This window comes from Pseudophryne corroboree, chromosome 1 (genome assembly GCF_028390025.1).
Source record: "Pseudophryne corroboree isolate aPseCor3 chromosome 1, aPseCor3.hap2, whole genome shotgun sequence".
Classification (NCBI taxonomy): Eukaryota; Metazoa; Chordata; class Amphibia; order Anura; family Myobatrachidae; genus Pseudophryne; species Pseudophryne corroboree.
In genome coordinates, this window is record NC_086444.1 from 878,751,322 (window position 1) to 878,768,983 (window position 17,662).

General features: G+C 47.3%; 1 protein-coding gene across 6 annotated transcripts in view; it reads left to right on the forward strand.

The window, feature by feature from the left end:
• The window catches only part of ANKRD17 (ankyrin repeat domain 17), a 405,562-nt gene that overhangs the window by 305,731 nt on the left and 82,169 nt on the right, over positions 1-17,662 (forward strand). For all 6 annotated transcript variants that reach the window (XM_063920096.1, XM_063920092.1, XM_063920091.1 and 3 more), the window contains 2 exons: positions 8,180-8,291; positions 15,975-16,120. In XM_063920096.1, coding sequence (XP_063776166.1) covers positions 8,180-8,291; positions 15,975-16,120 — 258 coding nt within the window. The remainder of the gene's footprint in view (positions 1-8,179; positions 8,292-15,974; positions 16,121-17,662) is intronic.

The following is a 17,662-nucleotide window of genomic DNA, read 5'->3' on the forward strand; positions in this document are numbered from 1 at the left end:
ACTGGCCCTGGCTTCTACTAGACGTGTTTCAGAATTGGGGGCCTTATTGTGTAAAAATCCGTACTTGGTATTTTACAAGGACAGAGCGCAGCTCCGGACTAGACAGCAGTTCCTGCTGAAGGTTGTCTCCGCGTTTTATCTGAATCAACCTATTGTGGTTCGGTCCAGTTCTGTGTGGTTCGTTCAGCTGTGTGTGCCTTGAAGATCTTTGTCAAGCTCACAGCTCGGGTCAGAAAGACGGGTTCCTTGTTCGTGCTCTATGATGCGCAAAAAAAGGGTTACCCTGCTTCAAAGCAGTCAATTGCTCGTTGGATTAGGCTTACTATCCAACAGGCCTATGTGTCGGCAGCCTTACCTGTTCCTAAGTCTCTAAAGGCCCACTCTACAAGATCAGTGGGCTCTTCCTGGGCGGCAGTTCGTGGAGTCTCGGCCTTGCAACTATGCCAAGCTGCAACCTGGTCGGGAAAGAGCACGTTTGTGAAGTTCTACTAGATTCCCCCAATATTCCTTATGGATGCTAGAGAAAACAGGAATTTAATACCTACCGGTTATCCTTTTCTCGTAGTCCATAAGAGATATTGGGCACCCGCTTCAGTGCGTGGACTTTTCTGCAGGTTCTTGTTCTATAGTTACCTGTTCAGCTGTTGTTGTTACCAGCCGTTGCTGGTTTTTGTACAGTATGTTAGCGGTGTCCTGGTGTGTAAATCTCACCACCTTTTCTGTTATGTTCCTTCTCTCATATATGTCCTTTCTCCTTTGGGCATGTTTTTACCTATAACTGCCTGTGGGATGGGGCATAGAGGGGAGGAGCCAGCACACCCAGTTGAAGAAATTTAAAGTGCATTGGCTCTTTTGGACCTAATTTATATCCCATCGTACTAGATTCCCCCAATATCCCTTATGGATTAAGAGAAAAGGATTTACCGGTAGGTATTAAAATCCTATTACAGTATTTGGACAGATTATGGTTGCCTTCTTATTGAAACTGGAGTATTGAAAATGTTGTACTGATCAAAGCACTTGACCATCATTTGTTGTAATCTGAACAAGTGTTGGACATGTATCTTGGAACTTGAGTATTTAATGGAACACTACTACACTGTATGGCACTTCAAAGTAGTCAAGTACTCCACTCTTGTCACCTGTCTGAAAGGTCTCATCATATTTTCTTCCGGGGATAAGCAAAATTCAGGAGCAGATGGTTGAATCTGCTAATAGTTAGGTACAGCTGTATGGTTTTTTTTTCTTTCTTATTTTTTTTTAAAAGTGGTGATGGTCGGTGTTGGATATAGAGGTTTTCCAGCTTAGCCTTCCATGGGTGCTGGTGCTGCTGCAAAATAAACCCTCCTGTATATTCTGTCTATGGTAGCCTTGTGTGTCAAATGTTTTAGCGCACACCCATTTTCTCTGACGTCCTAGTGGATGCTGGGGACTCCGTAAGGACCATGGGGAATAGCGGCTCCGCAGGAGACTGGGCACAAAAAGTAAAGCTTTAGAACTACCTGGTGTGCACTGGCTCCTCCCCCTATGACCCTCCTCCAAGCCTCAGTTAAGATTTTGTGCCCGAACGAGAAGGGTGCACACTAGGTGGCTCTCCTGAGCTGCTTAGTGAAAAGTTTAGTTTTAGGTTTTTTATTTTCAGTGAGTCCTGCTGGCAACAGGTTCACTGCACCGAGGGACTAAGGGGAGAAGAAGCGAACTCACCTGCGTGCAGAGTGGATTGGGCTTCTTAGGCTACTGGACATTAGCTCCAGAGGGACGATCACAGGCCCAGCCATGGATGGGTCCCAGAGCCGCGCCGCCGGCCCCCTTACAGAGCCAGAAGACAGAAGAGGTCCGGAAAATCGGCGGCAGAAGACGTCCTGTCTTCAACAAGGTAGCGCACAGCACTGCAGCTGTGCGCCATTGCTCTTAGCACACTTCACACTCCGGTCACTGAGGGTGCAGGGCGCTGGGGGGGGGGCGCCCTGAGACGCAATAAAAACATCTTGGATGGCAAAAAATGTATCACATATAGCTCCTGGGCTATATGGATGCATTTAACCCCTGCCAGAATACATAGAAAAACGGGAGATAAGGCCGCCGATAAGGGGGCGGAGCCTATCTCCTCAGCACACTGGCGCCATTTTCCCTCACAGCTCCGTTGGAGGGAAGCTCCCTGGCTCTCCCCTGCAGTCACTACACTACAGAAAGGGTTAAAAAAGAGAGGGGGGGCACTAATTACGCGCAGTATTAAAGATACAGCAGCTATAAGGGAAAAAACACTTACATAAGGTTATCCCTGTATATATATAGCGCTCTGGTGTGTGCTGGCAAACTCTCCCTCTGTCTCCCCAAAGGGCTAGTGGGGTCCTGTCCTCTATCAGGGCATTCCCTGTGTGTGTGCTGTGTGTCGGTACGTTTGTGTCGACATGTATGAGGAGAAAAATGATGTGGAGACGGAGCAGATTGCCTGTAATAGTGATGTCACCCCCTAGGGGGTCAACACCTGAGTGGATGAACTGTTGGAAGGAATTACGTGACAGTGTCAGCTCTGTATAAAAGACGGTGGTTGACATGAGACAGCCGGCTACTCAGCTTGTGCCTGTCCAGACGTCTCATAGGCCGTCAGGGGCTCTAAAGCGCCCGTTACCTCAGATGGCAGATATAGACGCCGACACGGATACTGACTCCAGTGTCGACGGTGAAGAGACAAATGTGACTTCCAGTAGGGCCACACGTTACATGATGGAGGCAATGAAAAATGTTTTACACATTTCTGATAATACGAGTACCACCAAAAAGGGGTATTATGTTCGGTGAGGAAAAACTACCTGTAGTTTTCCTGAATGTGAGAAATTAAATGAGGTGTGTGATGATGCGTGGGTTTCCCCCGATAACAACTGATAATTTCTAAAATGTTATTGGCATTATATCCTTTCCCGCCAGAGGTTAGGGTGCGTTGGGAAACACCCCCTAGGGTGGATAAAGCGCTCACACGCTTGTAAGGGCTCTACCCTCTCCTGAGATGGCCGCCCTTAAGGATCCTGCGGATAGAAAGCAGGAGGGTATCCTAAAATGTATTTACACACATACTGGTGTTATACTGCGACCAGCAATCGCCTCATCCTGGATGTGCAGTGCTGGGTTGGCGTGGTCGGATTCCCTGACTGAAAATATTGATACCCTAGATAGGGACAGTATATTTTTGCCTATAGAGCATTTAAAAGATGCATTTCTATATATGTGTGATGCACAGCGGAATATTTGCCGACTGGCATCAAGTCTAAGTGCGTTGTCCATTTCTACCAGTAGAGGGTTATGGACATGACAGTGGTCAGGTGATGCGGATTTCAAACGGCATTTGGAAGCAACATGAGAAGACGCCGTATTATCAGGCGCAGTCTTTTCGTGGACAAGCGGGCAAAAGGTTCCTCATTTCTGCCCCGTGACAGAGGGAGAGGAAAAAGGCTGCAGAAATCAGCCAGTTCCCAGGAACAGAAACCCTTTCCCGCCTCTGCCAAGCCCTCAGTATGACGCTGGGGCTTTACAAGCAGAATCAGGCACGGTGGGGGGCCCGTCTCAATGAATTTCAGCGCGCAGTTGGCTCACTCGCAAGTAGACCCCTGGATCCTTCAGGTGATATCTCAGGGGTACAAATTGGAATTCGAGACGTCTCCCCCTCGCCGTTTCCTAAAGTCGGCTTTACCGATGTCTCCTTCTGACAGGGAGACCGTTTTGGAAGCCATTCACAAGCTGTATTCCCAGCAGGTGATAATCAAGGTACCCCTCCTGCAACAGGGAACGGGGTATTATTCCACACTGTTGTGGTACCGAAGCCGGACGGCTCGGTGAGACCGATTCTAAATCTAAAATCTTTGAACACTTACATGCAGAGGTTCAAATTCAAGATTGAGTCACTCAGAGCAGTGATTGCGAACCTGGAAGAAGGGGACTACATGATGTCTCGGGACATCGAGGATGCTTACCTTCATGTCCAAATTTACCCTTCTCACCAAGGGTACCTCAGGTTTATGGTACAGAACTGTCACTATCAGTTCAGACGCTGCCGTATGGATGGTCCACGGCACCCCGGGTCTTTACCAAGGTAATGGCCGAAATGATGATATTCCTTCGAAGGAAGGGAATTTTAGTTATCCCTTACTTGGACGATTACCTGATAAGGGTAAGATCCAGGGAACAGTTGAAGGTCGGTGTAGCACTATCTCAGGTAGTGTTGCGGCAGCACGATTGGATTCTCAATATTCCAAAATCGCAGCTGGTTCCGACGACTCGTCTTCTGTTCCTAGGGATGATCCTGGACACAGTCCAGAAAAAGGTGTTTCTCCCGGAGGAGAAAGCCAGGGAGTTATCCGAGCTAGTCAGGAACCTCCTAAAACCGAGCCAAGTCTCAGTGCATCAATGCACAAGGGTTCTGGGTAAAATGGTGGCTTCCTACGAAGCAATCCCATTCGGCAGATTCCACGCAAGAACTTTCCAGTGGGAACTGCTGGACAATGGTCCGGGTCGCATCTTCAGATGCATCAGCGGATAACCCTGTCACCAAGAACAAGGGTGTCCCTCCTGTGTTGGTTGCAGAGTGCTCATCTTCTAGAGGGCCGCAGATTCGGCATTCAGGACTGGGTCCTGGTGACCACGGATGCCAGCCTGCGAGGCTGGGGAGCAGTCACACAGGGAAGGAATTTCCAGGGCTTATGGTCAAGCCTGGAGACATCACTTCACATAAATATCCTGAAGCTAAGGGCCATTTACAATGCTCTAAGCTTAGCAAGACCTCTGCTTCAAGGTCAGCCGGTGTTGATCCAGTCGGACAACATCACGGCAGTCACCCACGTAAACAGACAGGGTGGCACAAGAAGCAGGAGGGCAATGGCAGAAGCTGCAAGGATTCTTCGCTGGGCGGAAAATCATGTGATAGCACTGTCAGCAATTCCGGGAGTGGACAACTGGGAAGCAGACTTCCTCAGCAGACACGACCTCCACCCGGGAGAGTGGGGATTTCACCCAGAAGTCTTCCACATGATTATAAACCGTTGGGAAAAACTCGACAGGTATTGCGCCAGGTCAAGGGACCCTCAGGCAATAGCTGTAGACGCTCTGGTAACACCGTGGGTGTACCAGTCAGTGTATGTGTTCCCTCATCTGCCTCTCATACCCAAGGTACCGAGATTGATAAGATGGAGAGGAGTAAGCACTATATTCGTGGCTCCGGATTGGCCAAGAAGGACTTGGTAACCGGAACTTCAAGAGATGCTCACGGAGGATCCGTGGCCTCTACCTCTAAGAAGGGACCTGCTCCAGCAAGGACCCTGTCTGTTCCAAGACTTACCGCGGCTGCGTTTGACGGCATGGCGGTTGAACGCCGGATCCTGAAGGAAAAAAGGCATTCCGGATGAAGTCATCCCTATCCTGATCAAAGCCAGGAAGGATGTAACCGCAAAACATTATCACCGCATTTGGCGAAAATATGTTGCGTGGTGCTAGGCCAGTAAGGCCCGACGGAGGAAATTCAACTGGGTCGATTCCTACATTTCCTGCAAACAGGAGTGTCTATGGGCCTGAAATTGGGGTCCATTAAGGTTCAAATTTCGGCCCTGTCAATTTTCTTCCAAAAAGAACTAGCTTCAGTCCCTGAAGTTCAGACGTTGTAAAAGGGGTACTGCATATACAGCCTCCTTTTGTGCCTCCAGTGGCACCTTGAGATCTCAATGTAGTTTTTGGGTTCCAAAAGTCACATTGGTTTGAACCACTTAAATCTGTGGAGTTAAAATATCTCACATGGAAAGTGGTCATGCTGTTGGCCCTGGCCTGGGCCAGGCGCATGTCAGAATTGGCGGCTTTATCCTGTAAAAGCCCTTATCTGATTTTCAATTCGGACAGGGCGGAATTGAGGACTTGTCCTCAGTTTCTCCCTAAGGTGGTTTTCAGCGTTTCACCTGAATCAACCTATTGTGGTGCCTGCGGCTACTAGGGACTTGGAGGACTCCAAGTTGCTAGACGTTGTCAGGGCCCTGGAAATATAGGTTTCCAGGACGGCTGGAGTCAGAAAATCTGACTCGTTGTTTATTCTGTATGCACCCAACAAGCTGGGTGCTCCTGCTTCTAAGCAGACTATTGCTCGTTGGATTTGTAGTACAATTCAGCTTGCACATTCTGTGGCAGGCCTGCCACAGCCAAAATCTGTAAAAGCCCATTCCACAAGGAAGGTGGGCTCATCTTGGGCGGCTGCCCGAGGGGTCTCGGCTTTACAACGTTGCCGAGCAGCTACTTGGTCAGGAGCAAATACGTTTGTAAAATTCTACAAATTTGATACCCTGGCTGAGGAGGACCTGGAGTTCTCTCATTTGGTGCTGCAGAGTCATCCGCACTCTCCCGCCCGTTTGGGAGCTTTGGTATAATCCCCATGGTCCTTACGGAGTCCCCAGCATCCACTAGGACGTCAGAGAAAATAAGAATTTACTTACCGATAATTCTATTTCTCATAGTCCGTAGTGGATGCTGGGCGCCCATCCCAAGTGCGGATTGTCTGCAATACTTGTACATAGTTATTGTTAACTAAATCGGGTTATTGTTGTAGTGAGCCATCTTTTCTAGAGGCTCCTCTGTTTATCATACTGTTAACTGGGTTCAGATCACAAGTTATACGGTGTGGCTGGTATGAGTCTTACCCGGGATTCAAAATCCTTCCTTATTGTGTACGCTCGTCCGGGCACAGTATCCTAACTGAGGCTTGGAGGAGGGTCATAGGGGGAGGAGCCAGTGCACACCAGGTAGTTCTAAAGCTTTACTTTTTGTGCCCAGTCTCCTGCGGAGCCGCTATTCCCCATGGTCCTTACGGAGTCCCCAGCATCCACTACGGACTATGAGAAATAGAATTATCGGTAAGTAAATTCTTATTTTTCCATATTTTATTGAAATTAAAGGAATAACCTAAAATGGTACAAAGGTAAGCTTTAAACTGCGAGCGATTTTTCAACAAGTAATGGGGTAAGAACTTACAGCTTTCTGTTGCAATGGAAAACAGAGGCTTGCCATGAGGTCATCTGAAGATTAGAAGGTCTTTTGGACCGATGAATCTAAATTTTAAAATTTTTGCAGGGTTTTTGTACGCTGTTGAATAGGCGAAAAGGATGGTTTGCACAGTGTGTGGGGTTTATTTATTAATCAATGACTTGTAAAATATTTTGAAAGGGTAATTCTTTTCATAGCAGAACACCCCATATTTTGCTATTAAAAGTATTGCCCTAATAAATTTCGGGCTTAAACACACTGGCTTTGATAACACGTCACTTAGTAGATAAACACCTGTGGCCCCAAGTGTTAAATAACACCTGGTCCACACCTACAGTATCTGGTCAAGACTTCATCCTACAGCAAGGTCATGACTCAAAACATACTTTAAGGCTATAGCAGAACTGCTTTTGAGGAAAAGCGCAAGATGGTAGGCTTCAAATAATGAAAAGACCACCACAGTCTCCAGACTTACACCCCATCAAGCTGGTTTGGGATGATATAGACAGAAGGGTGAAAGCAAAGCAACCTACAAGTGCAACACATTTGTGAAAACATCTGAAACAGTAAAGAATTTACCAAAGAATATTTGATTTCCATTGTAGAAAGCATGCTACAATTGTATTCAGTAGTTATATCTGCAAAACGTAGCTACTTTACAACAAAATCTTAGACTACATTTTGTTAAACCATATTGCAGGATTTCTGTATCTCAATCTTTTTTTGTCCTATGCTTTCATTTCCGATTACATTGAGGTCAAACTTGTAAATTTCAATAAAAACTGTAAAAAAGGTTTTCTAAAACTTGCTTTGTAGTGTTATATTTAGGGGTGGCACTTGATATGCCGGCTGTCGGGATACCGGCGCTGGAATCCCAACAGCCGCCTACCGACAACTATTTTCCCTCTTGTGGTGTCCACAACACCCTTGGAGGGAGAATAAATAGCATGGCTAGCGCAGCAAGCCCGTAAGGGGCTGTTTTGCGCTCGCCCTGCTGGCGGCATACTGGCGGTTGGGATCCCGGCGCCGATATGCTGGGCACCGAGATCCGGAGCGCCGGCATACTATAGTAGACCCATATTTTAGGTCACATGCAAGTCAGCTTGTGAATTATCTCTCTTTTTACGTGGTATATATCACTTATTTCAATGCTTTTCATGTGGGACAGACTGAAAGTAATCATGACACGGCTCTCACACTTGCCTGTGCTGGTGGACATGAGGAGCTCGTACAAACTCTCTTGGAAAGAGGCGCCAACATTGAGCACAGAGATAAAAAAGGTAAGTGTTCAATTGCTAATTCAAATGATGAAATTAATTTTCCGTTTTTTTTTTATTTATTTTTTTCATTTTACCAATATAGAGAGGCTTTTGAAAGTGTTACGATTCTTAGTATTATAACAACTCTTTAACTTAATGGCAGCTGTTACAAGGTGAAATGTAGGGTGCCCTAAATAATATAAAAAAAAAAAACAAACCTACAGAAACCCAAATTTAATTGGCGCTTGCCTTCCTATCTGTAAGGAAAACATTTTATTTCTATATGTCCACAGCAGTAGTCTGCTTTCTGACTTCACTGGTTTGAGGGTTATTTTTTTTTTTTTTGTCCTTTCCTCTTTTTTCTATCTTTCTGACCACTGTTATGGCCAGTGGCATACTGTATGTACATTGCCTAGAGCAGCAGGATCAAAAAAGGGGGCTGATATTTCCTCCTCCTCGCTCTCCATCCCCTGTATGAGCAACTGCATTTTGCTTGTCCTGGTTACTGCAGCTGGTTTAGACTGTAAGAAGGAAGCACACAGTCGTCTAGTGAGCTATGTCCAGAGTCTCATTAGTTTCCTCCATTTGTATTGTATTTTAGAGTCTTGGTTTAGTACAGTGCTGTGGGTCAAGACATATTCCAACCTTTGTGCTCGGGGGAAGTAGTTGCCCTTTACTTAGTTCAGATGAATAATCTGCTAGTTTTAACGTTCTAGTCCAAAACAATGTCCATTTTATCATTGGAGATTAGAGCTTCTGGCTTTAACCCTGTGGCTATTTAAAACATGTAAAGCAAAGGAGTTCTCAGACAGTATTATCCGGTCTCCTACTCCAGTCTGTCTCGGCATGAAATGATCATAAATTTGGAATGGTTCTGTTTCTTAAGGGGCCTACACGCGGTGCAAGACATCTACCAATATGGACTATATAGTTCATATCTATAGAAAACAAAGTGCATATCGCAAGGAAACACCTTGCGATGCTGATGTGTGGTCCCGCTGGATCAGCATCGCAAGGAAAAATGGTGTGTAAGCAGGGCCACAATATAGTCAATATCGTCTGTTAGCCTGCATCGCACCGTGTGTAGGCGGCTGTAGTGTGAGAACTTTAGAAACTTTTCAACAAGGTCAACAGATTGAGGGATTATACTTCATAAGCAAAATTTACAAATGGTGAACGGGTAATAAACCATGTCACATGCATTTAGTCACACTTTTTGTCTCAGAATGTACCAAACTCATTTAGTGGTCCAAAACAAGGGTGCTGGCCGCTAAGTTACTGATCTATTGCATTGAGGTTTCTAATAGGGAATTTTGTTTAGCTCTTCTCCCTGTATTTTCAGAACCCTGTTTTACAAATCTCTATCTCATTTTCCATGATGACTGCACTTGCACAGTATTTCATCCTTTTAGCCAAGTTTTGCTCCAAATTTTCCACCAAGATCAAACATCAGAGAATGAGTGAGCTCTTCACTTACTGGTTTTAAGAGATCTATGTAAATAGGACTTTTGAATTAAAAATATTTTTCTTTTGGTCATTTCATTCCCATGCAAGGGTTTGGCTTCTTGTGGGAATCTTGAACTAACTTTTTTTAATATGTATTGGAGCAGTGAAACCTGTTGTTACCTGGCAGTGTGGGACTTGTCCTCTACTGGGCTGCTGTCAGGAGTCCAAAGCTGCTAGCATAACCATTTGTAAAGTTAGCTGTAGGCAGTCCCCATAATCAGTGTCCCACATGATATGTAAGAGAGAATTTTTTTTTCTCTGTACTTCCATTTAGAACCTTTTTTTCTAAATACACTTAATCAGTTTTTCTTTGTAATAAAAGTAGGAGGCTGTCTGCCTCCCCTTCCCCCTTCAAGGGTACCCCCTTGGCTGTGTCCAAAAGCTGGTTCAAATACATTCTCTTTTAACCTGTGTTTCCACCATAACATTGTTTAATGCTTACTACTCCATGCTTTAAATAAAAAATACTATTTCTCTGACGTCCTAGTGGATGCTGGGAACTCCGTAAGGACCATGGGGAATAGACGGGCTCCGCAGGAGACTGGGCACTCTAAGAAAGAATTAGGACTACTGGTGTGCACTGGCTCCTCCCTCTATGCCCCTCCTCCAGACCTCAGTTAGAATCTGTGCCCGGCTCGAGCTGGTTGCACACTAGGGGCTCTCCTGAGCTTCTAGTAAAGAAAGTATTTATTAGGTTTTTTATTTTCAGTGAGATCTGCTGGCAACAGACTCACTGCTACGAGGGACTTAGGGGAGAGAAGCGAACCTACCTGCTTGCAGCTAGCTTGGGCTTCTAGGCTACTGGACACCATTAGCTCCAGAGGGATCGAACACAGGCCCAGCCTCGGTCGTCTGGTCCCGGAGCCGCGCCGCCGTCCCCCTTGCAGAGCCAGAAGCAAGAAGAACGTCCTGGAAATCGGCGGCTGAAGACTCCGGTCTTCATTAAGGTAGCGCACAGCACTGCAGCTGTGCGCCATTGCTCCCTATGCACACCACATACTCCGGTCACTGATGGGTGCTGGGTTGGGGCGCCCTGGGCTGCAATTAGAGTACCTTAAATTGGCAAAACAACACATAATATAGTCTAATAAACTATATATGTGTAAAAATCCCCTGCCATAATATTAATAAAAGAGCGGGAGAAGCCCGCCGAAAAGGGGGCGGGGCTATCTCCCTCAGCACACTGGCGCCATTTCCTCTTCACAGCTCCGCAGGAAGACAGCTCCCCAGGCTCTCCCCTGCAGTTTCCAGGCTCAAAGGGTAAAAAAGAGAGGGGGGCACTAAATTTAAGCGCAAAACTGTATTGTATAGCTGCTATAGGGAAAATCACTTTGTGTAGTGTAAATCCCTGTTTATATAGCGCTGTGGTGTGTGCTGGCATACTCTCTCTCTGTCTCCCCAAAGGACTTTGTGGGGTCCTGTCCTCAGTCAGAGCATTCCCTGTGTGTGTGCGGTGTGTCAGTACGGCTGTGTCGACATGTTTGATGAGGAGGCTTATGTGGAGGCGGAGCAGGTGCCGATAAATGTGATGTCACCCCCTGCGGGGTCGACACCAGAGTGGATGGATATGTGGAAGGTATTAACCGACAGTGTCAACTCCTTACATAAAAGGTTCGATGACATAACAGCTGTGGGACAGCCGGCTTCTCAGCCAGTGCCTGCCCAGGCGTCTCAAAGGCCATCAGGGGCTCAAAAACGCCCGCTACCTCAGATGGCAGACACAGATGTCGACACGGAGTCTGACTCCAGTGTCGACGACGACGAGACTAATGTACATTCCACTAGGGCCATCCGTTGCATGATTACGGCAATGAAAAATGTGTTGCACATTTCTGACATTAACCCAGGTACCACTAAAAAGGGTATTCTGTTTGGGGAGAAAAAGCAACCAGTGGTTTTTCCCCCATCAGATGAGTTAAATGAAGTGTGTGAAGAAGCGTGGGCTTCCCCTGATAAAAAAACTAGTGATTTCTAAAAAGTTACTGATGGCGTACCCTTTCCCTCCAGAGGACAGGGTACGTTGGGAGACATCCCCAAGGGTGGATAAAGCGCTCACACGCTTGTCAAAAAAGGTGGCACTACCGTCTCAGGATACGGCCGCCTTAAAGGAGCCTGCGGATAGAAAGCAGGAGGCTATCCTGAAGTCTGTATATACACACTCAGGTACTATACTGAGACCTGCTATTGCTTCAGCATGGATGTGCAGTGCTGCAGCAGCGTGGTCTGACTCCCTATCTGATAACATTGATTCCCTTGACAGGGACACTATATTGCTAACCATAGAGCATATTAAAGACGTAGTCTTATATATGAGAGATGCACAGAGGGATATTTGCCGGCTGGCATCTAGAATTAATGCAATGTCCATTTCTGCCAGGAGAGTATTATGGACTCGGCAGTGGACAGGTGATGCGGATTCTAAAAGGCACATGGAGGTTTTGCCTTACAAGGGTGAGGAATTGTTTGGGGATGGTCTCTCGGAACTCGTTTCCACAGCGATAGCTGGGAAGTCGACATTTTTACCTCAGGTTCCCTCACAGCCTAAGAAAGCACCGTATTATCAGGTACAGTCCTTTCGGCCCCAGAAAGGCAAGCGGGTTAAAGGCGCGTCCTTTCTGCCCAGAGGCAGGGGTAGAGGGAAAAAGCTGCACCATACAGCCAGTTCCCAAGAACAAAAATCCTCCCCTGCTTCCACTAAATCCACCGAATAACGCTGGGGCTCCACTGGTGGAGCCAGGTGCGGTGGGGGCCCGTCTCCGGAACTTCAGCGACCGGTGGGTTCGCTCACAGGTGGATCCCTGGGTTCTACAAGTGGTATCTCAGGGATACAAGCTGGAATTCGAGACGTCTCCCCCTCGCCGTTACCTCAAATCAGCCTTGCCAGCTACTCCCCCGGACAGGGAGGTAGTGCTGGCGGCAATTCACAAGCTGTACCTCCAGCAGGTGATCATCAAAGTTCCCCTCCTTCAACAGGGACGGGGTTACTATTCCACAATGTTTGTGGTACCGAAACCAGACGGTTCGGTGAGACCCATTCTAAATTTGAATTCCTTGAACACTTATATAAGGAGGTTCAAGTTCAAAATGGAATCGCTCAGGGCGGTTATTGCAAGCCTGGAAGAAGGGGATTACATGGTATCACTGGACATCAAGGATGCTTACCTGCATGTCCCCATTTACCCACCTCACCAGGTGTACCTCCGTTTTGTGGTACAAGACTGCCATTACCAATTCCAGACGTTGCCGTTTGGTCTGTCCACGGCACCGATGGTATTTACCAAGGTAATGGCCGAAATGATGATACTCCTTCGAAAGAAGGGAGTTATAATTATCCCATACTTGGACGATCTCCTTATAAAGGCGAGGTCCAGGGAGCAGTTGTTGGTCGGAGTAGCACTATCTCAGGAAGTGCTACAACGGCACGGCTGGATTCTGAATATTCCAAAGTCGCAGCTGGTTCCTACGACGCGCCTGCTGTTCCTGGGTATGATTCTGGACACAGAACAGAAGAAGGTGTTTCTCCCGGAGGAGAAGGCCAAGGAGTTGTCATCTCTGGTCAGAGACCTCCTGAAACCAAAACAGGTGTCGGTGCATCACTGCACGCGAGTCCTGGGAAAGATGGTAGCTTCTTACGAGGCAATTCCATTCGGCAGGTTCCATGCAAGGATCTTTCAGTGGGATCTGTTAGACAAGTGGTTAGACAGATCTTCAGATGCATCGGCTGATCACCCTGTCCCCGAGGGCCAGGGTGTGTCTGCTGTGGTGGCTGCAGAGTGCTCATCTTCTAGAGGGCCGCAGATTCAGCATACAGGACTGGGTCCTGGTGACCACGGTTGCAAGCCTCCGAGGTTGGGGGGGGCAGTCACTCAGGGAAGAAACTTCCAAGGACAATGGTCGAGTCAGGAGGCTTCCCTACACATAAATATTCTGGAACTAAGGGCCATTTACAATGCCCTAAGTCAGGCAAGACCCCTGCTTCAAAACCAGCCGGTACTGATTCAGTCAGACAACATCACGGCGGTCGCCCATGTAAACCGACAGGGCGGCACAAGAAGCAGGATGGCGATGGCAGAAGCCACAAGGATTCTCCGATGGGCGGAAAATCACGTGTTAGCACTGTCAGCAGTGTTCATTCCGTGAGTGGACAACTGGGAAGCAGACTTCCTCAGCAGGCACGACCTCCACCCGGGAGAGTGGGGACTTCATCCAGAAGTCTTCCAACTGATTGTAAATCGTTGGGAAAGGCCACAGGTGTACATGATGGCGTCCCGCCTCAACAAAAAGCTAAAAAGATATTGCGCCAGGTCAAGGGACCCTCAGGCAATAGCTGTGGACGCTCTAGTGACACCGTGGGTGTACCAGTCGGTTTATGTGTTCCCTCCTCTTCCTCTCATACCAAAGGTGTTGAGGATACTAAGAAAAAGAGGAGTAAGAACTGTACTCATCGTTCCGGATTGGCCAAGAAGGACTACAAGAAATGATCTCAGAGGACCCTTGGCATCTGCCTCTCAGACAGGACCTGCTACAGCAGGGGCCCTGTCTGTTCCAAGACTTACCGCGGCTGCGTTTGACGGCATGGCGGTTGAACGCCGGATCCTGATGGAAAAGGGCATTCCGGTTGAAGTCATTCCTACGCTGATAAAAGCTAGGAAACATGTGACCGCAAAACATTATCACCGCATATGGCGAAAATATGTTGCTTGGTGTGAGGCTATGAAGGCCCCCACAGAAGAATTTCAGCTGGGTCGATTTCTGCACTTCCTACAGTCAGGAGTGACTATGGGCCTAAAATTGGGATCCATTAAAGTCCAGATTTCGGCCCTGTCTATTTTCTTTCAAAAAGAACTGGCTTCGCTGCCTGAAGTTCAGACGTTTGTTAAGGGAGTGCTACATATTTAGCCCCCTTTTGTGCCCCCAGTGGCACCTTGGGATCTCAACGTTGTGTTGGATTTCCTAAAATCACATTGGTTTGAGCCACTTCAGACCGTGGAATTAAAATCTCACGTGGAAAGTGGTCATGCTTTTGGCCTTGGCTTCGGCTAGGCGGGTGTCAGAATTGGCGGCTTTGTCCTGTAAAAGCCCCTATCTGATTTTCCATATGGACAGAGCAGAATTGAGGACTCGTCCCCAATTCCTCCCTAAGGTGGTATCAGCGTTTCATTTGAACCAACCTATTGTGGTGCCTGCGGCTACTCGGGACTTGGAGGCCTCCAAGTTGCTGGACGTAGTCCGGGCCCTGAAAATCTATGTTTCCAGGACGGCTAGAGTCAGAAAGACTGACTCGCTGTTTATCCTGCATGCACCCAACAAGCTGGGTGCTCCTGCTTCTAAGCAGACTATTGCTCGCTGGATCTGCTCCACGATTCAACTTGCACAATCTGCGGCTGGACTGACGCATCCTAAATCAGTAAAAGCCCATTCCACGAGGAAGGTGGGCTCTTCTTGGGCGGCTGCCCGAGGGGTCTCGGCTTCACAACTTTGCCGAGCTGCTACCTGGTCGGCATCAAACACGTTTGCAAAATTCTACAAGTTTGATACCCTGGCTGAGGAGGACCTTGAGTTTGCTCATTCGGTGCTGCAGAGTCATCCGCACTCTCCCGCCCGTTTGGGAGCTTTGTTATAATCCCCATGGTCCTTACGGAGTTCCCAGCATCCACTAGGATGTCAGAGAAAATAAGAATTTACTCACCGGTAATTCTATTTCTCGTAGTACGTAGTGGATGCTGGGCGCCCATCCCAAGTGCGGATTGTCTGCAGTACTTGTATATAGTTATTGCCTAACTAAAAGGTTATTGTTATGAGCCATCTGTTAGTGAGGCTCAGTTGTTATTCATACTGTTAACTGGGTATAGTATCACGAGTTGTACGGTGTGATTGGTGTGGCTGGTATGAGTCTTACCCGGGATTCCAAATCCTTTCCTTGTTGTGTCCGCTCTTCCGGGCACAGTTTCCCTAACTGAGGTCTGGAGGAGGGGCATAGAGGGAGGAGCCAGTGCACACCAGTAGTCCTAATTCTTTCTTAGAGTGCCCAGTCTCCTGCGGAGCCCGTCTATTCCCCATGGTCCTTACGGAGTTCCCAGCATCCACTACGGACTACGAGAAATAGAATTACCGGTGAGTAAATTCTTATTTTTAATGTTACACTAATAAAATACTGATTGCAGTACACTGTGTGTTTTTTTTTCCTTTGTATTTTAGGTTTTACACCACTTATCTTGGCTGCAACTGCTGGTCATGTTGGTGTGGTGGAAATCTTGCTGGACAATGGTGCTGACATTGAAGCTCAGTCTGAGAGGACCAAAGACACACCATTATCATTAGCTTGCTCCGGTGGCCGACAAGAGGTGATTAAAGTGGTCATGCACAGTAAACTAAAGTACTTAAGGAGGAATTCAATTAGATGTGGTAATTTACCGCGGGTGAAAAAGGGTGGTAGCCTCAGGCTTTAACGCTCAGGGCTATTCAACTGGAGATCCCTTTTCTCGCCCAGTACATTAGTTTTAATGGTCATTAACCAAAGAATCCAGGATAGGTTCCAGAACCTTTGGGTCAACGCGGTTGTGGCAGCTGAAAACAGGCTATTTATCGAGGATTCTTATGTGGCTCAATAAAAATCTTTGTTGACTGTGGTCTGCCTTTGAGTCTGATTGAATAGCCTTACTGTTTCATTTAGCAGTGATAAATTGCTGCGGCTAGTTGAGTACCCCCACTTCCCTAAACATGGAGCAATATCGAAGTGCTCGCAGCAACCAATAATACATACAGGATGGCCCTGGATAATACCAATCCAGAGGTTAAAACTGGAGAGAGTACACTAAAACAATAACAAACGAAAATACATGTGAGCTCAGTGAATTTTAGTCTGTATAGCGGGATCTGCAGTGTTTAATTAAGCGCTTTTAGTAAGCCCTGGACTAAAGGAATTTTCTCCCATTCAAACCACAAATGTGTTTTTTAACCATGCATATTATCCGCTGACTGTTATTTATGGAAATAATAAAAAATTCTCTGGTATCCATAAGGGATACTGGGGTTTACTTATTATGATGGGGTATAGAAGGAGTCTGTGCACTTTAAATTTCTCATACGTCCTAGAGGATGCTGGGGATGTTTCAAGAACCATGGGGTATAGACGGGATCCGCTGGAGACATGGGCACACTATAAGACTTTGAATGGGTGTGAACTGGCTCCTCCCTCTATGCCCCTCCTCCAGACTCCAGTTAGATTCTGTGCCCAGTGAGACTAGATGCACACTGAGGAGCTCTCCAGAGTTTCTCAGAAAAATACTATTTTAGGTTTATTATTTTCAGGGAGACCTGCTGGCAACAGGCTCCCTGCATCGTGGGACTGAGGGGAGAGAAGCAGACCTACTTCTTCTGAGTTCAAGGGCTCTGCTTCTTAGGCTACTGGACACCATTAGCTCCAGAGGGTTCGATCACTTAGTACGCCTAGCTGCTTGTTCCCGGAGCCGCGCCATAACCCCCCTCACAGAGCCAGAAGACAGAAGCCGGGTGAGTATGAAGAGATCAGAAGACTTCAGTGATGGCAGAAGACAGCGTTTGAGGTACCGCGCTGCGCGCCATGCTCCTACAAAAAACTCTGCACTGCAGGGGGGGCGCACTGGGCAGCATGTACACCACAAACGCCACTGGCATAAGTGTTGACAGTGCATAGGCACTAGTTAAGGGACCCCCGCCAGTATAAAGATATATTTAAGCGGGACTGAAGCGTGCCATGTAGTGGGCGGGGCTTAGCACACACTGCTCTGACCAGCGCCCTTTTCTCTTCACAGAAGCTGCAGAGACGCTGGCCCTGACCTCCACACTGCTGTACAAGTAACAGGGTGCAAAACAGGGACGACGACAAGTGATTTGGTTCTAAATTA